This window comes from Amblyomma americanum, chromosome 5, assembly GCF_052857255.1.
Source record: "Amblyomma americanum isolate KBUSLIRL-KWMA chromosome 5, ASM5285725v1, whole genome shotgun sequence".
Lineage (NCBI taxonomy): Eukaryota > Metazoa > Arthropoda > Arachnida > Ixodida > Ixodidae > Amblyomma > Amblyomma americanum.
In genome coordinates, this window is record NC_135501.1 from 177,023,765 (window position 1) to 177,049,981 (window position 26,217).

Here is a 26,217-nt window from a genome sequence, read left to right on the forward strand (position 1 = left end):
CAGGTATCTACATCACTTCACGGGCCACATCAAGTTTGGCAGCGCCCAGCTTCAGGACTGAACGTAAAGGAGGATAAGCAGATTAGATATCCCTGCATGCTTTCGCAGTCCTCCACCTATCAACAAATGGTGGACATTGTGACGTCATGCATATTTTCTATAGAGAGTGTGCACTGACACTGAGCGCTTTACAACAAATTGAGAGGCGTGAAGTGACGTGTACATCTCCTATACTATTATTGCCTGTCATGACGCGGTGCGATGCAGATGATAGCCGCGGTGAAGGCGTGGACGACGAGGTCATTGGGAGCAAAGGCATTGGCGGTGGTCGTTCTGTGCTCGTCGGAGGCAAAGGCTCCATATCGCGACCGACAGGTAAGCCGCTCTTTCTAGAGAGTCATAAAACTTTTTCATACGTTGCGAATTTCAGCCTAAAAAAGTGAGTTTGGTTGCCCTGCGGAATGGCCGTGGCTTTGGTCGTAAACAGGTTGGCCACACTGTAGCCGCGGTCGTAGGAAACACGAAATTTTCTTGTTCGCGAGCAAAGATCAACCGGCCGGCTCTACGTCACCACAAAGGTCAAATGAATGACAGCTCTCGAACAAGGAAGCAGTTTGCCCGCGAAAACGGCTGGCGGCGTCGGTTCACATGTCCAACATGCTTAGGAAAAAATTTGAGAATTTGGAAAATCGTTAGACACTTATGAAAATATTGCAGGTAATGGCCAATTTTTTGAAATATAGCAAGGCCTTTTCTTTAAGTGTTTTCATCTGTGGTATCGAAGAGTTAAGACTGCCATAAAAAACCAATGGTGAACGTTTTTTACGATAGCGAAAACGTTAATAGAAAAAATACAAGAAATCCTTCGGATGATCTGCGGATATATTGATTCTTATAGTGAAATCTTACATTATATGAAAAAGTTTCATAAACGGCTTCCCGCTCACAAATCCTTTTGACCAGAATGTTTGGTCTGGAAACGTTTCTATTCAATGAAAGCACGCCCTCGTCCTGATTAGACAGCGTTAACACATCGATAGAGGCAAACTTCAATTTATTTTCAGATAGCCTTTCTCTTGTGGAACAGCCTGAGGGGCACATGCCGTGTATCTGGGACTAACCTTCCACTCCGTTATACTGCTTCGCCGGCAGTGACCCCAGCGAGCCGAGCCCCAACGCCAGCTGGCTTCACGACTACGCCCAGTCCGAACGGCGCTGAACTCGCGACACGGTTAATCAAGGAGGCGCTCAATAGGAGTTATGCACCATGCGACGACTTCTACAGCTTCGTATGCAGTACATTCTCAGGTGGGCAAGACGTCTTAACGAAGGTGAGTTCGTTTTTGGTCGACCGCTGTTGTGATTTATGTAAAGAAACCAACATTCGGAGAAGTACCCGGGTGCGAACCCGACCGCGGCGGCCGCGTTTTTCGATGGAGGCGAAACGCAAAAGGCCCCCGTTTGCTGTGCGATGTCAGTGCACGTTAAAGATCCCAAGGTGTTCTAAATTATTCAGGAGTCCTCCACTTCGGTACCTCTTTCTTCCTTTCTTCTCATAGTCCCTCCTTTATCCCTTCGCTTACGGCGTGGTTCCAGTGTCCACCGACATATGAGAGAGAATTACTGCGCCATTTGCTTTCCTCAAAAACCAATTTTTCTATTTCATTTTCAGAAGTAGGAGAAGGTGAGGAGGGGGGAAGAAACACAAACTTTTGTTTTTTATAAGGATTTTAATTTGTAATTTCTGAACACCATATTTTTTGTTTGTATGGATTTTGAATTCTCTTTCTCACTTATGTGCATTCGTGTTCAGTTTTCTTTTTAGCTTCTCGCGTTAGATTTATAAAGCTCTCATGCGCTATGTACTTTAGGTGATTTTTGCTATGACAATGGATTTTGTCTTCTGTGTTATGGTATTTCTTGTATATGCTACTTAAATAGTTTTTGGCTGCCTATATTCACTATTATTTATTTGATCAGCTTCTACATTGTTCTGGAATTTCCTTTGTTGACAGGAAGATCTCTTGTCCTGATGGTTGTTTTGATTCGGCAATGTTCCTATTTCCCCTCCCCCAATTGAATTCCTGACTAGGGATTGAGGACATTGAGAACTAAAGATATGTAAATAAATAGTCATTCACTGGAGCAAGCAAGCTATTCTGATCTAAATTTTTACGCCCTGATAAACTGAAATTGTCTGCTATGGTTGGGCATGCCAGCTGGTGGTGGGTATTAGTGCGGTTCCTCATGTAAAATGTCTGTTCACTTCAATTAGGGCAAGTGAGATTGTGCTTAGAACATAATAGCGTGCTCGGGTTACCTACCTTGGCCCGAAAAACTACAAACCTCGACATCCCCTAACGAGCAAGCGCAGCAAAGCAAACAATCTTCACGTCTCTGGCAACTGCTGTTCTTATTCTCCTAACAGATGGGAACCCGCATAAAAGAAGCTATCACACACATGCTGGCCACCATGCACATCCCGCCTAGATTCCAGGGAGCGACGGAAAAGGCGGCTGGCCTGTACCGTGCGTGCGTCGACTTGACATCCGATATAAGGAGATCCGAGGTAGGGGCACATTACGGCTGACATACGAAACGATCTTGCCCTGCTTAATAGGACGTGCTTCCAGCATTCAAATATATAAATACCCTGATGGTTATATATATATATATATATATATATATATATATATATATATATATATATATATATATATATATATATATGACCATAAGTGATTTCTTGGCAGCTGATTGATCAATATAATATAAAATCACCAAAAATGAAAAACAAAACAGGATTTAAGTCACGACGTTTCGGCTGGAGGACCACCCTTTTTGAGAAAGGCTTGTCGTCCTCCAGTCGAAATGTCGTGAATTAAACCCTGTTATGTTTTTGAATTTTGTGTGATTTTACAATATATATATATATATATATATATATATATATATATATATAATAGTAACCAACATATTTCACGTGATAACTCGCTTGAGCTTTTCCTCATGTTGTGTAAGACGTTAGTGGTCATGTGTAATGGCTTTATTGCGAAACATGGCTTTTAGTTCTCGTAGCCCACGGTTCATGCGGCTACTAGCGGAGGCAGTCGCAGCATCTGCGTCAAGAAGTCACTTACATGTTGATGCGCGCGCGTCAACGTGACTAATGCCGACATAACCGCAGCTGCTGGAACAGAACCTTGGAAGATTTTGCGTGCCAGTAAAATTAACAGGACGCATTAAGTTTTTGAGACAAAGGGTATTGATATTGCAGTTTCTTGAAATAAAAGAAGTCCGCACAGAGCCACTTGAATAAATTGGATGTCTAAAAATGCAAGGGCCTTGAAGCATGCATGGAAAAGAAGCGACGTAATGGGTGGCCGTTGCACGTCATAAACAGACGAGTATTATTTTAGAACACAGTCCTGAACGCCCAAGTGGTTAAAATAATCAGCCCTCATGTTACTAAAGTGGAGACGATCCACTGCTTAATTGTTCCGATGAATCAGCAGCGTCTGTTCCTTTCAATCGCCCAGCTAGCGAAGCTGTTAATACTTTTATGAGAGAGCTAAATTCTAAGAAAAGGGGGACAAACATATACTTTGCACCAGAAACGTGCTCTGGAAGACGAAGGGAATCTTAATATAAGCACGTTTCACACTGAGGGATTTAAGGATAGACTGATCAATGTAACGACAAAAGAACAACACTTAAGCCACCGGCTACGTCATGCTAGCTTTGCTTGCTCCTCGATTGCAGGTGGCGGCGGTGAAAGCATTCCTGTCTAAGCTCCGGCTCGACATCTCCAACATTGACCACGACCCGAACTTCAACATCCTGCACCGGCTGGTATACCTGAGCTTTGTGTACGGCTTTCCTGCCTTTGTCAGATTCAGCGCCACCTTGGGTCTCAGTCCGGACCAAATTATAGATGTACGTATTTCTCTACAGGTGTTTTAATATCTGTGTGTACCTCACGGACAGGCGTTTATCATGTCTGTAGGTTCATTACTGACCACAAAATAAGGCTGTGAAGCCGGAGTGGCAGATGGCATAGAGCAAGGAACACACCTTTAATAAATTTCCATCGCTGTGGTGTTAGACTTCAGCAGGTGGGTTCAGCCTGGTGTTCGTTCTGTAACGGTGATTGCAAGACGCATTAGTGACTGGAACCACCAAGACTTGCATAGGATTTGCAGTGCGAAGCTCTTCCTGTAGTCCAAGTTTATCGGAGGAGAAGGCTATGGCGGAGGAGGAAGCATGGGGACCATGGGGACCGCCATAGCCTTCTTTATTTTTATTAGCCCATGGCCATGGCCATGGGCTAATAAAAATGTGCATTATCATCTCGGTCACCACATTCCTAAAAATGTTGGCTGCTGTGGTGGAACGAACAAACGAACAGCTGACCCCAAGCGGGCATAAAACTTTCTTGCTTTTGTCTGATACAGATACAGGCTTTGCTGGAAGTGAACGGCGCGAGGGTTTTCAATCTGGGCTGCTCTATGTCGTTCGTTAGGAAATTGCAGTGCTCCATACCCCTGGAAGGTGACAGGACATGTGACTTTCGTGCCCGAAACTTGGGCCTTGCATAGGTACTACAAGCACCCCTTGACAAGCCTTAGAAGGGGACGCATTAGACAGAAAACTTTGCCGGCGGCTCCGTGTAGGCGGCAGGTGATCATACCAGCCATTCGAGACAAGCGCTAGTGGTTCTATTTTCTTCTGTCACGAGACGCATGGCTTAGAACTTTTAAAAAGCTCGTTGACAGTATCCGTCACGCAAGAGGGAGAATATAGGCTGTTAGGCTTGGCGCCAATGACTAGTCCCGAATTCCTGGTAGTGTTGGGTATGGGGAGAGAAGAGGTGGGGGGGAGGGCTGTCATAGTTCTTTGTATATCTGTCCTGCTCTTGTAGCGTATGTAGGCAGAAGTATATCCATAGGCACTTTGTGAGCGGGCTTCTTATAGGCAACCGAAAAAAACATGCCATTTGTCGCATCTAGACACTCTGTAAAGGTTGTGTAGAGTGCAAGAGCTTCCATTCGGTCACAGCGGAATCCATGTACCTTTAATCAAGAGGGGAACGGATTTCCATTTCAACATACCTCTACATAAAACGTACTGACGAGAAATCGACAAAACAATGGCTTATAAGGAACTTGGTTCTATGAGAGTCCGTCAGCTCCTTCTATAAAGCGCTAATGAATTTTTTGGCCATTGGAGCTTTGACAAATTCCTAGATCACTGTCAAGATAAAGCAAATTTACTTGTCCATCCGATTCGAATCTACGAGGAGACTGCAGTAAATAGGCGTGGAAGAATATAGGAAGTGAATAGTACGTAAAAGTCGCAAAGCACACAATAGACAAATTTCGTAAAAGTGATATTTTTATTGTTTTTATTGCAACTATTTTTCTTCTAGGATTTTCCCAATTTTCTATGCCTGGATCATTCTGCCACATCAACAAACGATAAATGTTTTGGCTTAGTCCGAGATACTTAGCACACTGACTTTGACCTCAGAAATAACATACCGTCCTAATTTTTTCATATTCTTTTAGCAGGTGTTAGGCATCAAATCATCAATGCTAAGCTTGCTTAGCTATGATACCTGACAAAGTGAAAACTCTGCATGAAATAGGCGATTTGAGTGCTCAAGACCACCAGCGCCATGTACAAATATTTGCTATCTTCTCGAATAAACACTGCAGAGGAGTTCTGGTGCTGTCCCTTTCCCAGCGGTATTATCCTGATGTAGACGGCACTTTTAGTCGTTTCTTTCAGGACCGTGGCGTTGAGGTTGCGCTTTTTGAGGCAGCATTAATTATAATAATTGGTTTTTGGGGAAGGAAAATGACGCAGTATCTGTCCCGTATACCGTTGGACACCTGAACCGCGCCGCAAGGGAAGAAATAAAGGAGGGAGTGAAAGAAGAAAGGAAGAAAGAGGTGCCGTAGTGGAGGGCTCCGGAATAATTTCGACCACCTGGGGATCTTTAACGTGCACTGACATCGCACAGCACGCGGGCACCTTAGTCTTCTGCCTCTATAAAAACGCCGCCGCCGCGGTCGGGTTCGAACCCGGGAACTCCGGATCAGTAGCCGAGCGTCCTAACGTCAGAGCCACCGCGGCGGGTTTTTGGAGTTTTTGAGCCAGGAAACTCCACATTCGTCTAATTTACTGCTACTTCTGTCTTGCTAACTTTGCATCACTGAAAACAAAAGCGCTACAACCGAGGTCAAAGAAAGGACGAGGCAGGATATGTGTTGAAGGCTTATACTAGATCATACTTTCTTTGTCCTCGCGTTTAGCGATCTTCTTATTTATGATGCAGAGAAGCCAACTAGTCAGCCTTTCCGCCCTTCCCGCAATCTTTAGTCTCACTTGCTATTCTCGCATCAGCGGCGACGGAGGTTGAGAATATGCGGCTGATTTGGAAACTGTACGCTGCCGCAGATGGCGGTCAACAAAGAGGACGAGAACTGGATGAAGACCTACCACAAGGAAAACAGCGGGTGGAACTTAAACTTCATAACGTACACGAACTATTTGGCGACTTACGACCGAAACCTGGACGCCGCGCCTATCGTCAAGCGTATTATCCGTGCGGAGCTGGTCGGTGGGTACAGCGTGCTGCTTTGCAATTGTCGAAAATATGCCACAAAATTTCCCAACTTAGACAGAACTAGTCGTGCAGATAAGAAAGAATAGCGAGATGTAGCGCGGAAAATGTGTCGCCTGCCAAGTTCAGAGGAAGTCCTTTAAGAATCGGTTTCTGCCGGTTTCGCTTAAAAGCTTCTGTTTTGTTTCAAGGCAATCTCCTTCGTCTGCTGCATCGTTCTCTTCTTCACATTCCTAAACTTTCAAGCTCACGTAAATAGAGTAGAAAATCTGTTCAAGCTTACGCTCCCATGTATGCAATGCATACTGTACGTAGCCATGTAAGGACTGCACGCTTTCAATGAACAGGGTGGTCTTCACTTTTATCCAGGAGACCTGGGATATTGATTCTTGTGAAAGTCGGCTTTGCACAACTACGAGAGAAGTGCTGCCGCCTAGTGCGATGAATAGGTACTGTTTCAATGGGCGCACTTCAATAGCGGATTAAAGCCAGGAGACGAAGCCTTAGAATGCATTCCTGGTGAGGACGAGGCGTGTCTGGTAGCGTTTCTGGAGATAGGCGCCGGATGATCAGTTCCGCCGTCTTGCCCGGCACGAATGAAAGATGATGGCTGACATGCATAGGAAAACCTACGCGTTCAATTCTGCAACCGTCTATGCAGCAAGGCATCAGCAATGGCCGCAACCTTTATGAGTGCTTTGTGTAAGAACGAACCACCGAGACGAGTTGCCATAAAGCTGTCCTCTCTGGACGGTGATTTGTTTTATCGCGCCGTGCTCAAAACTGGGACCATCACAGCAGGTTGCTAAACTTTTGGAGCGCCTGTGACGAAAGTGAAGAACCACTTTCACACGCTGCAACAGTCGACATTGCAAATGCAACTTGATTATTTGGCAGCTACAGCGAATGGCTGAGAGCGGGGGGATTGAAATTGAAATTGAAATTTATTCCGCAACGAAAAGGAATGTTGCGAGGAGGGCAGGTAAAAAGCTCAAAAAAATAGCTTGAGGAGTTCTGACCTCCCAGCATATACAGCAGCGTGCGGCGAAGGCGGTACACATCAACATCAAACCAAGAGCTTATACAGCTTATACAAACAAGGTACGCAATTTCTTTGAAGAAATCGCGGAAATTTCATTATTTGTTTCCATAAAAATATTATTCAAGACCGTCGGCAATGAGTACTGGTCGAGCATGTCATAGAGAATTATTGAACCTGTGTTCTTGTTTATATCAAGAAGGCGTTTTTCAGCGTTCTACGCGCAGCTATGCTAGCGATATGATCACTGATGGCCGAGAGTGCCACCGTCGAAACTTTAGTTTGCAATATCCACCAGGAAAATATGCGTCAGGTCAGAACTGGGGACCTCCTCAGCTACATGAGCACCATTTCTCGAAGCATAGCCAAACGAAGACTTACTGGCGCTCTTGAAAACAGTCCCAGCAGGATAGTCAACGCATGAGCGAAACGTTATAATTTTGCGCGTTTTTCTCTTGCTTTTGTACTTTTTCTTCTGTGCAGCATTACAAAGGTGCGTCAAGCCACTTCCAGGCTTGCATGTCTGCGCCATTTCAAGCTTACCTCTGCACCTTTGAATTCATCGCAGAGTATTCGCTTATGAATGCCTGTTCATTGTGTGAAAGCGGATACACGTATACATAGCAATACTACTTGCGGCAATTTCTCCTTCTACCTTCACGTTTAGTGTTGCGCGCAAATATGAAGTAAGATGTGATTCGCTGTGTCGCGTTCCTGCCGCCACAACTAAACAAGAGCCTCGCAGTTTGGTGCAGCGTTGCTCTCGCTGAAAGTACAAGGTTCCATCGTACACTTTGCCACTTTTTTATTGCAGTGATGGAGTTTTTTCGAACCCTCGGAAAGCGGGCTTTTTTGTTCGTATATGCATCAGTGGGAACATTGGGAAGCTTCACGAAAGGTTACGCTTCAAATGGTGAGTTTTTGTTATCTCTGCAGCTCCATTTATAAATATTAAATGCTTGTCCATCTTGTTGATTCCTTATTTAAAGGCATTGGGTTGTAATATACGTATAACGCACCTTCTGTTTTTGAGTAAATTAGTGAAGCCTAGGCGACGCGTAAAATTTTCAGCTAGTGGTCATATGGACACTATTACCTGCGGATGTGGATGATGCTCAGCGCTTCTCGATTTGTTTTTTTCCTTCATTGAAAATTGTTACCTTTATCACACATATTAATAACCCACCAGGCGATAGATTTTAAGAAAATATGGCGGCTTAGGTGGCATAAAATGGCCTGGCTCTTAATAGTAATCCTTAACATAGGTCACGGCAGCCGCATTTTAATGGAGTGAAATGTAAAAACTCCCTTGTGCTGTGTGATGATAGTGGCGTTAATGCACCCAGAGTTGCCTGAGTTATTTCGAACTCCATCCCTATGGCTTCCGTCACGGCTTCGATTCGATACGATTCATGGCTTCCCTTCGGAACGCTAAGCCGTATACAAATACCACAGCGAAACAAACATGCCTTACCACATTATGTCATACCGTACCATACCATCGATTAGGTATCTGTAGTGATATGGAACTGTCAATGTACTCCCGTCGTCGTGACTTTGGCTGCATAAAAATGAGGTAGAAGAAGTAGGCACAGACAATTTCGCATTACGCTCGTAGATGTGAATATGGTTTGTTTTTTACCCTTCATGGCCCCAATATGCTGAGTTCTTCAGTATGACAGGGCGGCTGTGTGTGCAGGATGTCACGGCGCTCATAGAGAAGTGAAGGTTGCCTTGTGGCCGTGCCCCATGTGTACCAGAAAAGGCACAAAACCTGTGATGCCGCAAGCTTTATTGAGAGTCCCATGGAATAATAATAATAATAATTGTTTTTTTTGGGGGAAAGGAAATGGCGCAGTATCTGTCTCATATATCGTTGGACACCTGAACCGCGCCGTAAGGGAAGGGATAAGGAAGGGAGTGAAAGAAGAAAGGAAGAAAGGGGTGCCGTAGTGGAAGGCTCCGGAATAATTTCGACCACCTGGGGATCTTTAACGTGCACTGACATCGCCATGGAACAGTGAGAAATTTCATTTCAGGGAGACGTCACACCACAAGAAGTATTCATAACATGAAGCCAAAGGTGCGGAGAAGGCTAGAAAAATGAGCAGCTCGTTAAGGCAACCGCATTTAAGGAGCCAACAGTAGCCCAACCCAAGAAAACATAGCTTAATGTTTGTTTGTTTATTCACACTGTCAATCCAAGTAAGAACCTATACAGGAGTGGGAAAAAAAAGGAAAGATAAGATAACAAGTCTCCCTTCAAGTCGAACGAGAAAAGACAATGCAAAACAGTGCCAGTATCTATAAAAAGTGACATGCATTGAACCAAGGCAAAACACACTCGTACTGTGCGCACCAGAAAGAGAATTACATACTAAAACGCTATATCGGAGAAGATGAGAGCCTCTAAACCAGCAGTAAAAGCACTGGCAGCCGAAGATATGGCAACTGGATCTGGCAGTTCGTTCTATTATTTATTCGCCCTTGGAGGGTTAGGTTGAGCAATGGCAAATCACCAGTGTATTAATAATTTTGTGGCTGAAATATAATCGGCCGGAAACTAGAAAAAAAATAAATCACATTTACTTCAGCAGAATCCCAGCTCACGACTTCCGTATTTCATGTATACTGCCCTTCTATCGGAGCTATGGCTGCAGCTGACCAATCCTCTACTCTATTTATGTCGCATTGTACCCAAACTTAAGGGTGCTCACCAGTGCCACCCTCATCCATAGCAGCGGGCATAAAGCTTCCAGCATTTCCGAACGGGTCACGTGTTACGTGGTCGATCAGTGAGGACGGCAGCTGTGTGCGAATTTTGTTATGCTACCTATGGCGTTGAGGCTACCAGGACCGATGCCTTCGTGAAGCCATTGAGTAGGCTAGGATTTGGAAATGAGGGGCTCGTAATGGCAGACGTATTCTTGAAGGTAACAGTCACCAAAAGTAAAGAAAGCGCAGGGATTCCACTGGTGACATGTGGTAGTTTTTCGCTTTCTTTCTAATCACCTATCTTTCAGCAATAAATTAGTTAGTGTTAATTTGTGATTCCTCGACACCACGAAAACAACATGCCGAAACATTTCACTATTCATTCCTTGCTTGCGGTGAATGTTGGTCTCCTTAACACACTAAACCACGGGATGCATCTTTTTATTATGTAACTGCAGCGGTTGCCTACTCGTTGAGCACCCACCTCGCATGTGGGAGGTGCGGGGTTCGATCCCCAGTACCGCAGGGTGCCCACCGGTGATATAACGGGCACAAGCTTTCGCTTGGCTGGCGCTCGGCTTCTTTAAGGTGAAATGCTTGAGATGCCAGTGTCAATGCCAGTGTCTTTATCCCCAAATGCCCTTGCGCCATAAAAATTCATCACAATCATCGTTTTAATGATATACAGTGCTCGAGGGCACATTTTCACCGACGTTTGACGAAAGATATCTTCCTCACTTTTCTTTGGCTGTTATCATTATTGTGCAGATAGTTTTGATGCATGAAGCACAAGATGCGGTTCCTTGAAATCATATTGTAAATTCTGTCCCGAATCTACATATGCAATATGATGGATGTGGTAGTGGACGGCTCCGGAACAAGTTAAATCACCGGTATTGTCCTTTAAACTCCACCAACAAGGCGCAGCATACGGCAGCCTTTTCCGTTAGGCCTCCGTAGAAATGCGGCCGCCGCGACCGGGATTGAACACAGGTCCTCCCGTTCAGTATGCGAGCGCCCTTGCCACCAAGCCACCGTGGTGGATAGCACCGCGGTTAATAGCACATGTTTGGGCTGAATAACAGGTGGCCATTAACAGCGACTTGGTGTTCGATGATTCGGAGTTTGTTCCGGAAGTAACGAAAACATATTGCCGCGCTTCCTCTAGATGACTGGGTGCGCCTGATCGAGCAGGCCACATCCAACAAGTTCAAAGCAAAGAACATAATACTGCTACGAGACAACGTAACGGCACTGGTGGTGTTGCTGCTTGACCGGAAACAAATGTCGCGCGATGATTCTCGGCTTCTGATCTCTTGGAGTCTTGTTCGCCAGCTCCTTCCGCTTGCCGACAGCCAGATGATGAAATCTGAGTCACTGAAAAGATTTCCCAACCAGCGAGACCGCATCAAGCGTTTGTGCTACGAAAATGTCGTCGGAGTGATGCCCCTGGCTGTCTCCCGGCGCTACTTCAGCTCTTGTAAGTAGTAGAACTTCTTTTCTTGCGGCGGAAAAATTAGGAGAATTCGAGGATATTGCGAACGTATACGCCGAACGACGCTGTAGTTCTTGATGGTTTTATTCCTCGCGTATATTCTGATTTGTTTTTTACAATTCTTCCTGTTTTAAATTAAGTCAAGTGGAACGTTTTAGACGCCCGATCCCCTTCGTGCCTAACTTCAGTTAATGGTATGACAACCAAAATAGAGAGGATGAGAGGGCCAGTGCCTCTAAAGTACCAGTTTACGGAAACGCGAAGTTATAATAATAATTGGTTTTTTGGGGAAAGGAAATGGCGCAGTATCTGTCTCATATATCTTTGGACACCTGAACCGCGCCGTAAGGGAAGGGATAAAGGAGGGAGTGAAAGAAGAAAGGAAGAATAGGTGCCGTAGTGGAGGGCTCCGGAATAATTTCGACCACCTGGGGATCTTTAACGTGCACTGACATCGCACAGCACACGGGCGCCCTAGCGTTTTTCCTCCATAAAAACGCAGCCGCCGCGGTCGGGTTCGAACCCGGGAACTCCGGATCAGTAGCCGGAGTTCCCGGGTTCGAACCCGACCGCGGCGGCTGCGTTTTTATGGAGGAAAAACGCTAGGATTCGCTGAAACTGCAGGCGAGTATGAAAACGCTTGGTCGCAGTTTTCACGTCTTAAGTAGGTGAAGTTGCGCTAGTCATCCTGGAAAGAAAGACGATCTCCAGCGATTGGGAAATGAGAAAATATTCCCCAGTGCTCCATAGAATCTCCCTTGAGGCTGAGGAATTCTTGAATAATCCTTTCAGTTTTGATAAATACGCCGAAGCACAGCTTAGCTTCGTCTCCTTACTATCTAACGCTTTCTGATTGTACCAAAAATTCTTATTTCTTCTTGCCTAAATCATGACTTTTTTCTACCACAGCGTTCATGTCGCTCCTGGTCTGTCCACTCGTTTTACGCGGATTAAATTTCTCGTAGTGTTCCCTAATCTTAAGCTTGCTTTTAGTGTTGTGGCTTTAATAGAACATCCAGATAACCATGAAATCATCTGGAGCCGAACAGTTAAAGATTGGCTAAGTGAGTAGTCCATGAACCATGTGCAAGAATATAAATAAATAAATAAATAAATAAATAAATAAATAAATAAAAGATTAATGAGGAGATGACCGTAAATTCACGTTGTTATCCTGTATACAGAACGTCTACACGTTGCGAACACAGAATAAGAGCATGATAACACGGCAGATTTATTCACTCGACCGTATATTCCTTGCTGTGCAATAATAAAAGAAAATCTGCTAGATGTAAAAAAGCCACATTACCTTGCCCTGTCAAGCATGGCTGTGATTACAAAATTCCGCTTCAAGCCAAGCTTTACCAGGCTGCGAAGGCGGCATAGAAATGCTAATGACACAGGCGCTGGCAGCTGAAATGAAAGCCGCGCCAAAATCCTGGTGATGGTCGGATCGCTCGTGACAATAGCGATTTGGCGGAAGCATTTGAGACGGAGGCCCAACGCCAAGTAAACTGGGCTTCGGTTTTTATCTCTCCCCGTTTCCACGAAAAGCATTACCGCAGACGAAAATGTCACTCACGTGAATTTGCACTTAGTCTGCAGGAGTGCCGCTACGCAAATTGCCCTATTATTATTGGAACTAGACAGAGGTCGGTTGAGATTAAGAATGTTTGTCAGGCGGTCGTATGAGAGCATTGCTTTTTAATGTGCGTGAGCGGATGAGTGACGTACGCATTCGTCAATATTTCTTTTTTTTTCCTGGGGGGGGGGGGGTTGTTATTTTATTCATTGGTACGCAATGTTTTCATACTTCGAAATCAGCTAGTCGGTGTCCAATCAATATTCGGAACACCTAATGAGTCTTGCGCATGAGAAATATCAAACAGTTAAAAAATTATGCATTCCGCCTGAATAATTTCTCATCGTTTGATAATAACTGATAGTAGTAAGAAGGGCCACGCTGTATTTTGTAAACTACAGCCTCAGTTGCATCTTTGTCATTAGCCCCAAAATACTACAATTCTATTGCTATGACAATGAGCAAGCCTTGCCTGCAGAATTCGGCATTAGGACTTTTTTTTGAAAAATTTGAAGACAGCTTGCCGTGAATACGCCAACCTGCTTTGTGTTCCTCGATCCTTTTTGTATGACACCTCACGCATGATCTGTCATTCTTCGACGGGCCTGCTGTGCCTCAGATCTCCCGCCTTCCGCGCTGGCATCCGTCAGTCGTGTGGTTGCGGATGTGAAGCAAGCCCTTATGGAGAAGCTCAATAAGACCGAGTGGATCCAGGGTCCCATGTGGTGCATGATGTATGAGAAAGCCCAGCAGACGAGGGTTACTGTGGCGTACCCGGAAGCCGTCAGCACGGAGTCGCTGATTGAAGACTTCTATCGTGAGTATCGACTACCCGTTTGTGGTATGGCTATATCACTATTTACCCGTATCCATTGAATTATGATTCTGCTGTTCCCATGCTGGAGAGATTGTTCTACTCACTGTGAACATTGTTTGGTTTGGTTTAAGGGGGTTTAACGTCCCAAAGCTACTCAGGCTATGAGAGACGCCGTAGTGAAGGGCTCCGGAAATTTCGACCTCTTGGGTTTCTTTAACGTGCACTGACATCGCACAGTACACGGGCCTCTAGAATTTAGCCTCCATAGAAATTCGACCGCCGCGGCCGGGATCGAACCCGCGTCTTTTGGGCCAGCAGCCGAGCGCCGTAACCACTCTGCCACCGCGGCGGCTCACTGTGAACATTGTCAGGTGGTGAACAGTTCAACTGACGGAATCGACTAAAGGGTCCTTGACAAAATGCTTACTTCGACATTAGGTCTCTCCTCCTCCCCAAAGCAAAAAAGCAAGCTATGTATTTCATCTTGATGCCTAGCCCTTAAACCAGGAGTTATCGGCTAGATGTTAAGATCAAAGGCTAGGCATAGGCATGACCTTGAACTTTGCTAGGCATAGCCTGCTTTGCGTCGAAGACGCACTTTACGGCTCTTCGGAGCTGTGTGCCGCCATTTTGAAAGGTCTGGCCGTGTGTCCGCTTTGCCGGCAACAGCATATGCTCGTCATCAAAGTGCAACTTTCTTACTCGGTGCCTTCAGCAGCTAAGCGAGCGAATAAGAAGGCTATGCTGTAGTAGGCACACGTTTGAATGCGATGGGGTTCGAGTTCTCACTCCAAAACCCAGACGATATCATTTGTGCAAAATTCGCTGATTGGTCGTCAGGTCAGCTGACCTCGTTACATCATAACCTGCCCAGCGGTGCGGGTAGTAATTAAAAAGAAAGATTTGTCGAGAGAGGTCATATCACCTTGTGACGTCATTGCAATCTGCCCACCTGACCGCTTGCAACCTGGTTTATAGACAGCAACCTTAGGTGAGGAATCGGGAAAAAAATTATAATTGCGAAATGGCACCATCACAGCATGCGGATAACTTCTGCAGCTAGCGGTTTGAATTCGGTGGTTGATGGACCGTCAAATGCAAAGAAACTGATGCAAATAGACACAAAATTGCAACAGGTTCTGCGACATTTCTGAAAACGAATGCTATCGCATTACACTGTGAAGATAACCAAAGCGTGCCCATAGTTTGCTAGCATCACATTCTCAACTTCTACCCGCTGCTTCTCACTAATTATTGCTGGCCTTACGTCATAGAATTCGTGATGAGTTTAAGCCAAAACACTTTACCTCGCGCTTTGGCGACAAGAAAAATACACGATTAAGTCCCGATAGGGGAATGAGCAACTGTCAGAGACACGTTTTTTGGCTGCGGGGTCAAGAGCGGCTGCCAAGTTAATGCGGCGTGGTATAAGATATTGCGACGAGCTGGATGCTGCTTTGCCACGGCAGGTTTAATCGTCTCTCGCGAACTAACCCCAGTTTTTGGAATGTAGTTATCTTTCTCAAAATCCCATTGCAGAAAACGAACCTCTGCCGCTGGGCGCTGGGCGCTGGGCGCCACTGTCGTTTCTGTAGCTGATTGCTGAGAACTCGTTTTGATTGCCAGTCTCCGTGATATTCAGCCTGACAGGAATGGAGATGGCTCTCAACAGTGGGGGAGCAGGACGGACTTAGAAGAAACCGAGAGGGCCCGCTACATGATTGCCAATGAATGTGCTATTATTGGCTATAGTAGTTCGTGGGTTCGAAAAAAAACAACTAATCTGACTACTTTGGTGCACCCAGCAGAGCTTATCAATCGTTGTCAACCCATCCAGCGACCCTTGCTACGTCAAAATGTTATAGGCATCGCAGTGTTTTTTTCTTACATGTATCTGCCTTCACATCTACGGCCAGCAGCCAAGTGCGACGGTCTTGTTCCCGCTATGCCTTCAGTGGAAACACTTTTAGTTGTGCCTAACTCATCTCCAACAATTGCAGCTGAGAAATGACGAGAACAGCGCCATGATATGCTTGCATAAATTTCGTAATGCCGCAAGAAGCGTGTCTTAGGTGTTCGGCTTGAACCCATAGAATCACCGAATCCATTTGTTCGGATGCGTGCACAAGCAGTGTAGACGTAATTGGGTTTGTGTCGATTGCGACGGCTTATTTTTAACTTACCGATAACAATCTGTACTAATACGATATTCTAATTTTGCTAATGTAAACAGAAAACCTTTATTCTTAAGCTCATCCCCCATGTGATGAACGGCACTTTCCTGGTCGACGCGGGTGCAGTGGACGTGCCGGATATAGGCGGTAACTTCACCGCTCCTTACCTAACTGCACGGCGTGTCTCGACGTTGGACGCATTCAGGCGGGATTTCAACGTGAGCTTCGACACAGCCAACGTGAACGCTTACTACAGTCCACGCGGGAAAAGGGTCCGTATCATGGGTGGCCTTCTACAACCGCCAGTGTTCATCCTCGGTGCTCCGGCCGCCTTCAACTACGGTAGTATTGGACAGGTACGTTTCCCGCAGGCATACGGAGCTGGAGAAGAGATTACACAGCGCAAGAGAGTCACGAAAAAACTGAATAATAAAAAAACCTGTAATCAGCACCGCGATGCAATAATCTAAGGCTAAAAAGGCCTCTTGAAGAGTTCAGATAAGCTGGAAAATTGCAGGAGTAGGCGATCTCTTGGCAGCTGACAGCTTGCTGGCACCTCTTCGGGGTGGAACTGTACTTGCATCGTTGCTCAGACGGATAGGCCGTTATATGCGGCAAGTTTCCTCCCATCAAAAGCTTAAATAGAAATAGTCTTTGTTTTGTCCAGAACTTTAGATGCAATGTTGTGCTAAAATGAAACAACGGCCGTCTTTAGCGATTGTACATCAGTGTTCCTTGTTGGTGCAGAAGAAATCACTGGAAAATCTATGCGCTTGCCCGGAGAGTGTGTTCAGTGGATCAGCATATTGGCGAAGAGTCTGCTAGCACGAAGCCAAACATCCAATGCTTTTTGACCTGATAGTTCTAATTATGTTCAAGTTGCAGGGGATGCAAATAGTATCCTGAAAAGAGGCGCTGCTTTTGTGAAGACGAGTAAAGCGGTGGCACATAGCGGCTTCTCAAAGTACAGAGGTGCCCTCTCTGGTTGCTACAAGTGCCCCGTGGAACATATAAAAGGCTGGAAATGTGTGCATAGCTGCAGGGCAATGATAACTGCACGTAGGTTCTCAGAGGGCACTGCACTTTCCAAAAGTAACCAGGTTCCCTTAACAGTTCTCACGAAGGAATAGGTTCCCGTCAGACAAGATATCAACCCTGCGGGACAAAGTTGGCAGCCGCAGCGAAGACACCCCGCGGTCAGTCCAATTTTCTTTTGTCACAGCAGGCTGATGATGTTTGACGATGATGGTATGTCTCAAGATTACAGTTTCATTGTTTCTTAAAAAACTTCTTTCTGTGAAGAGGTCTGCATGTGCCACGTTACCCTCACTTGTCAATGTTTGAAGAATTGCCGCCCTCAGAAGGTGTCCCCTGAAACCAAATCTTTCTGATGCTAACATTGCAGAATCCAGCATCTCGGATATATGCACCTCAACTACACTTCGATGCGACTGAAAGCAGGAGTGTCAATCCGTGTTGTATCTTTCAACCTCGCTCTTAATGGAAATAAATCCTTGTTTCTTTTCGTTGTCGGAACATTCGTTTCACTTAATGTGTTCCCTTCGCTGTTCGCAGATTGGCGGCCACGAACTTATGCACGCCTTTGACGTTGGAGGCATGACATTGAACGCCTGGATAAGACTGGTCAACCTCGAAAACACTACAGCGAAACAGCTTTACACATCGAAAGTGCTGTGCCTCCGAGCGTCTTACAATCAGGTACGTAACCAAACTAGAGATTCAATGCGTGTGCGTTTAATACAGTGTGTTCAGGGAAAACGCCAGTGGTGTCTGACATTCAAGTCCAAAACAGTAATTATCTCCACGTTGGTTAGAACTTGACATTGTTGCAACGGAGAAAATAAGGGAACTGAAAAAATGACGTGTTAAATTGTGCTACGATTTAGTTAAAAATTCAGGTGCTCATTGTTGTCCTAAAGTGCGGTGAGGCGAAAGCCTTTAGCGCGGTGTTGCTTCTTGTGTCACTGATGTGTGGTCAAGATGTTGATTAAGTACAGAATTGTTTGTGCATATTGAATGATGGAGACACTGGAGGGCGTTTGGGAGGCATCCGTCTGATTCGGCGGCTTTCCGCTAACATTCTCCAGCGTCCTATATACAAGCAGAACTACATATGCGTTGGCAGGAAATAGCGCAGTACAATAAAAAAAAAAGGAAGTAGCGCTGTCGTTAGCGCGCTCGGGTGCGGAACGGAAGGATGGTGGTTCGAATCCAATCGCACACGAATATTTTTTTTTCGAGTTGAAAAGCGTAACGGACGGGCGGACGTATGACGTCACTTTCGTTGTCGTGACTTCCGGTTGGCGATGTAACGGACAGACAGGTTCTTGACAGGGAGTATGAGCTATTAAAGGCTTTCGCCTTAAAACATCGTTGAACAAGATGGTTACAATTTAACAGGGCTGAAACAGGAAAAAAGGTGATGAAAAACTACAGGTTAAGCTGAGCCACGGTTTAGTTAAACAATCGGCGAAGGCCGTCATCTTCTTTCGTTTTCCACCAAGGCATAATTCTCGTTTTTTTTGTTATTCATCGTTTTCTTTGTCTCTTGTCCTCCTGGCCTTGATTGACATTAATTAGTTTGGATTGGCTCAGAGCGGTGACAAAAACTAGAACGCTCTTCAGTCACACGACCACTCAGGGTGGGCTCCCAATAACTTCTCCCGCCATAATTGTAGGATAAACCCTACAGAGAAGCGTAAAACAGGAGTTGGGGAAACATAGCTACGAACTTGTTATAAAGGGGCGCCGCCTTTATAAGCGTCAATAAATATTCGCTACAAATTTACGGGTCACCGGCAGCAATAAAACATCATTGGCAACTGGCGTGTGGAAGTGATTGCGCTGTTTCAGAAATTTTCTCAGCACGAGGTTGATCGGTCACTCTTGATTAGACCTCGCCAGACCACGCTTAGGCCATCGTGGCTTGCGGAATTGATTGCACTGCAGTCGAGCACATTACAACGGCCATGACGGTGGCACTAATTGCGTTACTTATGTTATAAGTTAGTAGTAGGTGGACTTGTAATATATCTTGAAATGCTAAATGACGCCAAATTGGCGCTTTATCATCATCATCAGTGTTGCTTATTTTTCTCTATATCTGTATGCACGTGCGCTTTACAAGCTCTCCAGCGCGGTCTTATGCTCGTTGCGAAGATCCTCGCCGACGGAAAGTGTGCCCAACACTCAATGTAACTAATCGCTGTTGAAGCGCTCACACGAAATGGCGCCAACGTGGTCTTGCTTCTTAGGTATATGGTTTGCGAAGGGGCGGAAGACAGGGTAGGGAGCTTGGCACGGACATGAATTTTTTTACGACCATTGAAATCAATGTGCAGTTGTTGCCTATAGCTCTCTGAATTCGCTTAGCGGATGGCGAATGGCAGTGTTCAGTAAGTCACGGGTTAAGCTGGCGATAATAGGAGTGGTGTGAACGTCAAAACACCACGGTTGCGCTTGATTATAAAAAAAAATGGAGTAAGCCAGTCGCGAGTAAAACTGGCATTGAGTCGACGGGCACCACTCTCCCATTTCCAACGTTGAAGGGGAAATGGGAGAGTGGTGCCCGTGGAATAACCACTCTCCCATTTCTCCTTGACCATTGAGCCAGCCATTTCCAACGGTCAAGTGTCAATGGTCAAGTGTCAATTCAAACGGTCAATCGGTATAGCACTCGGCAGTTGACCCGAAAGACGCAGGTTGGATCCCGGCCGCGGCGGTCGAATTTCGATGTAGGCGAAATTCTAGAGGCCCGTGTACTGTGTGATGTCAGTGCACGTTAAAGAACGCCAGGTGGTCAAAAATGCCGGAGCCCTTCACTACGGCGTCCCTCTTAGCCCGAGTCGCTTTGGGGCGTTAAACCTTCATACAATATAAAACATACAACGGTCAAGGTCATTGAGATTCTGCTGCATTCCCAGTAGCAGCACGGCAGATGTAAACACAGTTCGAGGCCTGGTTTGCAAGGCGATCAAAACCTGGAACACATGCAAGCCTTGAGGCAACTTACAAATGAATCAAGCAAGAAATGATTTTATGGTGAAATTCAGAAAGGTGTTGCCTCATATTTACAAGGCCGCGCGTTGATACATTGATGAGAGATGTTTTGTCGCTTTATTGTAGTCGAAGCGACGTGCTTGACTCAGAGATTATAATGACTGGTGTGTTCTGTCACCTTAAAAAATAGGTAGAATTTCAAACACATAGTTTTTGCTTACTTAAAGTTGTGTGTTGTTATGGCTTACGGTGCCTTAAACCTGCCTTTCAGGTTACTGGTATAATTTGAAACGCGCATCGCGTTACGTCTTCGAGTTGAAGTGATTCGAGTTATTATTAGCTGACTCGACAGATATCTACATTTGTCATTCTCTAACGTCAGTCAATCACTCGCTGTTATGAAGGGCACGTCCTGCCAGCTACGAAGACTCCGGGGCGGGCGAAAACCGGTTTAGGTGCGTATAACTTGGGAGTATCGTGTCTCAAATAAAACTTTGCTTTCATAATTTCTTCATAGGAGTGATATGACCCAACCTGTGCTTTGGCCGATTCAGTGATAAATAACGGTTCTATACAAGGCTTAAGATAAAGTGTGAGCCTGCCTGTTTGCCTGTATCGAGTGCCATTGCCGTCGGTCGCTGCACTGACACTTCGGGTAAAGAACGCCAGTCGTTTCTTTCTACCTTGAAAAAGCTAGCCGTACATCAGGACGTTGCATGCTGGGAGGGGCGCTTCTCGCTGTCAGATCTTGCAAGAGCTTTTCTAAACGTCCAGGCTGAATCCGAATCAAGGGATAGAACTCTGGACTCGAGGACCGACTCGGAAGGTTTCGTCGACTTCGTGGGCATCCAGATAGCTTACGCCGCCTATCGGAGTCTTCCGGTTGCGGAGCGCCGGGAGACCTTGCCAGGAGTCGACCTCACCGCCGAGCAGATTTTCTTTGTTTCGCATTGCCTCAAGTGGTGCTCCTCAGTTCCAGGCACTAAGCGTGCGCCAGGTGGTCTCTACTGGCACAGCCGGTCACGCTGCATTGTGCCACTGAGAAACATGGCCCAGTTCGCCGAGGCGTTCTCTTGCAAACGGGGTGACCCCATGAACCCCGTCAAGAAGTGCAGCTTCTTTTAGAGTCGTGAGACTAGAATGAACTCTGCTGTGGTTCACGCAAATCGGCCTCGATTACATGAATAATGCGCTTTTCGTTGAAATTGTTAGCACTACAGTAAACAATTTGAATATGAGTGCAAGCATATTTCCTTAATTCCTTTCAGTGCTTAAGCACTAATCCGATGGGATGCCCAAGTGGCACCCGATGGGATGCCCAAGTGGCATGTTAAACACACGCTGTCACGAGTCGTTGGCTTGACTAATATAAACAAACATATTTTCCCTACCAAGGTTAAAACTATATTATACCATGCGTTGTTCTACTCGCACTTAAAACATTGTCACTTGGTCTGGGGAACGACAATCCTAAGTAACATGCATAAAATATATGGAGTGCAGAAAAGGATGCTAAGAAATATTTCTAACGTTGCTTATGACCAACCGTCTCTCCCGCTATTTCAGAGACATAACATAATGACCATATATGATATATACGCTTACCACTTAGCTTTAGCCTATACAAAGGAAATTAAAAACAGTGTAGATTTTTTGAACGAGCTGGCTTCCTTACTGAGAAAAGTGGCGCATTATGCTGCCCGTAAGTTCGTAACCAACACATATGAAATAAAGTGTTATGTCGCACAAATTATCGACAACAGATCATACTGTATCACCTACCAAACTTGTTGAATTCACTACATAAACATGGCCTTCAACTCCAGCGAGCATCGAAAGCTGATATCAAATTAGTTTTATCTGCGGCTGAACCTATTTCTTGATATGCTCTCGTTATGTTCCACTATTCAATGTTTTTGCTTGTTTTAATTTGCCGTGATCATGATTCTTCGTTCTTTTCCTTTATGCAAAACCTGCATTTTTTAAATCTAAAAAAGTGGTAGCTGTATTGTTGCATTTCCTTATTTTCAGAGTGAGAAATTTGGAAAACTGTTCAAGGCTCTGAACTTTCACTTTGTCTCACTATTTTGCTACTAGTGGAAACAAAATCGGCCCTCTTTTGTTTTTTCTCTTTTTCTTGCGTAATATGTGACCTCGCTTGTTTTGTTTTTTTTTTGACGAACGAAATTTCTGCGCACGTTTCGTGCAAATGTGGTCATTTTGTTTCTGTGAATCTTGTGCTGACAATCCATGAATGTGTCGTCGAGTCACTTTTATTTTCTGTGCACGCTGCACTGTTCTGCTGATGCCTTTTTTTCTACTTTTATTTATTTCTGGGGGGGGGGGGGAGCCTCGTCAAGCCGATTGCCCGGCTTTATCTCCCTACGTCCCCCATCACAATTATGGAAAATAAAGGTATTATTATTATTAATATTATTATTATTATTTGTAAGGATTGTAACTTGTGTTGTCTGTTCTCAGTTGGCTCAGCGTGAGCGCTCCGTTAACGGTAGTAACAGAAATGACGTTACTAGTCACTTCCACATTGGTCTGCAGAGTCGCGACATCATTCAACCACTAATGCATGCCTGGGAAGAAATAACAGCTATTGCGCTGAAAAGAAAAAAAAATATTTCAGTCCATTTGGGTAATTCGGCCGGATGAAGGTATGCGCGCTAGCACGACGTGAATTTTCCGTTGGAGCTACGACATGCTAGGTGGTATCACGGTACCGCCTAATTACCGTCCCAACTTCTTTGTTTAGCTGCTCTGCAAGCATCATTCGAATCACGTTCTCCTCCTAACCATCTACTGCTCATTCCGCTTTGCTCGATGCGCTTAGGGGCGGTGCCACCTAATTAGCGCGCCAGGCTCTCACCAGGTTACCACCGGCTACAACGCGGCAAGTAAGCCACCCAGTGGGCCCGTGAGCAGTGGCGCATTGGCACAAGGCCATTGTTATAGCAGGTGTTGCCACCGGTGGGACTTGGGTTCGGTTGCAACCCAGGTGGTTGTTCCCGACCAGCGCCTCACGATTTAATTGGCAGCCGCCTGACACCGTGGGCAGGTTGCCCACCACCCGGTGGGCAGGTGATCGGCCTGCCGGATAACCGGCTTCAGAACAGACAGAGAAAAAAATTCAGGGGGTCACTTTGTTGACCTAAAGTGCGGTGAGGCTAAAGCCCTTAGCGCGGTGTTGCTGTTTGTGTCACTGATGCGTAGTTAAGATGTTGATTAATTACACAATTGTTTGTGAATATTAAATGCTGGATACACTGGAGGGCGTTTGGGAGGCATACGTCTGATTCGGTACCAACAAGACTTGCTGCTCTTCACGGAAGATATTTCGAATTACTAGAGAGAGAGAGAGAGAGAGAGAGAGAGAGAGAGAGAGATAAGGAGCAAGAATGAAGGCAGTGATTTCGTATAAGGTCTTACGGCAGCAGTCACCCAGTCGAAGCTTGGGGCCGCTAAAAGCTACCGCTGGCGCACTGTAGGCCTCTTCAAGACGCAGCTGTACGGAAGAGTGGACGGAGGCGCCTCATCACAGCTTACCTAGTGGGTGCTGAGATGGGAGCGCCGCAAAGAAGAGTGCGGAGACAACGTGGTAGACGCAAAGGGGCTACAAAGGACTAACGATGAATGCAATTTAGTACCGACAATAATTATGTCTGAAAAAAAGAACCTTTACAAACAGTTTTTTTTACTAAAGCTTAAAGGTCACAGTGTCACTTGCTTCAAATTATTCGTGTAAGAGAGATTTCAAAATAAAGAAGTCGGCTAAGGCTGCGCGTTGGGATCTCCTGCGACTCTATAAAGCTTTGAGAATGCAAAGTCCACAGATGGCGCTGCTATAAGCGCCGAGCTAGCGGTTAGGCACAGGCGACAACCACCGTACAAGTGAGAAATAATTAAAGCCTACAGATTGACATCGTGGCGTTAATCTGTCAGTTTTCATAACATGCCCGTTTCTTGTGCGCATCCACCTTCTTGCGACAGTAATTCAACGGCTGGTTGACCTGGCCGATCCCTGCGCCATACAGCGCGTGAAAGATGTGGACACAACGAAGACTTGACATTGCAGCTGACAAACACCCATCTGAATCACAAGCACCTGTAAGTGGCCACGCGTTAAGTTAAGAAGGGCCAAGAAAGAAGGCCAGCGAAGAAAAACGCGTGGTCTGTGATCACCTAGGGGACATTACCTAGTAGTGTTTTACTGGTGCTAGAATGTGGTAGGCCAGACATGCAAGTACATTCACTCTGACACTTATATTAGCCGAAGAAGTAGATTACAAAAATTTTGATGAAAACTTTCTTTAAAACTAAGGCATCCTAATGCTCAACCTTCATATCTGACAATAAGTACTGAATAATTTGATGATTCTTTTCCAGGTTGCCCATCTTAAACGTCCTTTGAATGCTTCTTTCTAGACAGTTAAGAAGGCATTGGTATTTATGGAGTAATGGTTTGCCACCTTTGAGAGTTATGAAAATAAAAGAATTTAGTGTTAGTAACTTTACTTGCATATTATACTTTGATTTTGCGGAAAGCCTCCGACGTGCCACCTTCCATTTCTTTTAAGGCGAAAGCCTTTAATGCCTCAAACTGACGGCGCCCGGTGTCTGGTCACACTATAGCTGTCAATCAAATGACTTCCACTCGACAAGAAAAAAAATCCTTGTGCCCGGCATTATTCAAACCACCCCCCTTCGTTCCGCAGCCGAGTGTGCTAACGAACTACACTACTTCCAGCCAATCCTTATGTAGGTCTCCTTGAGCAGTATTAGCAAGGCGAAAGCCCAAAATGCCTTGTACTTACGGCGTCCGGTCACACATAGTTGTCAATCAAATGACTTCCACTCGACAAAAAAAAAAACCCCTTGTGCCCGGCGGTATTGGAACCACCATCCTTCGTTCCGCAGCCGAGCGTGCTAACGACTACGCTTTTTTTCCCTTATAGCCTCACTTCGGCAAGAGCAACAATACACAAATACACCTACACGGCACAATGAGCAATAATTAACAACACACTCCGCCTGGTCAGTTGTGGGTTCGTCATGTTAAAACTCTTTAAGCGCCACCAAAGGCTCCACTCTTTCGAGCCACTCGGGAGCTTCAGGAGCAAATTTATGAGTTTCAGTGTACATATGCATACACTCCCGAAAATAGATCCGTGCTGGCCGTTCATCAGATTTGCCACGATATTCTGCCATTCTGGAGCGCCAAATACGGGGTAGGCTCATTAGCATAATAAGGTCGAATGGTGTCCCATCTTCACTCTCTACAGGCAAGTACCGAATACCGGGAGAATCTAGCGGAAATTCCTTTTTTAAAGAGTTTTGCAAGATGTCCCAAAAGTACACCCTCTCCCAACATCGCAAAAAAACACGTGCTCTATTATTTCCGGTTGTTTACAGATTAAACAATGTGATCCCCAAGGTAGAAATAAATGCTTCCCCACAAAATACTTCTTTACTGCTGGTGTTCCGGTATATAACTTAAAGAGGAACGTTTTTGGATTTGGCGGCACCTGCATCGCCTTCACACGCTTAAGTGCGTCGCGTCCTACGCCTTCACTGTACACGGCCCTGCGTGCTAACGACTACGCTACTTCCTGCCAATGCATAAGTAGTTCTCCTTGGGCAGCGTTATCAAGGCGAAAGCCCTTAGCGCCTCATACTCACGGCGTCCTGCCACACATAGCTGTCAATCGAATGACTTCCAGTCGACAAGAAAAAAAATA

The 26,217-nt window shown here is 45.5% G+C and overlaps 1 protein-coding gene across 1 annotated transcript; it reads left to right on the forward strand.

Moving 5' to 3' along the window:
• Positions 1–248: 248 nt before the first annotated feature.
• LOC144134388 (neprilysin-1-like) lies at positions 249–21,749 on the forward strand. Its single transcript, XM_077667310.1, has 11 exons — positions 249–375; positions 1,153–1,331; positions 2,429–2,569; positions 3,763–3,936; positions 6,463–6,625; positions 8,482–8,580; positions 11,551–11,862; positions 14,079–14,276; positions 16,577–16,806; positions 18,026–18,169; positions 21,245–21,749. The coding sequence occupies exons 1-11, from the start codon at positions 249–251 to the stop codon at positions 21,593–21,595; spliced, it is 2,118 nt and encodes a 705-aa protein (XP_077523436.1). The 3' UTR covers positions 21,596–21,749.
• Positions 21,750–26,217: the final 4,468 nt, after the last annotated feature.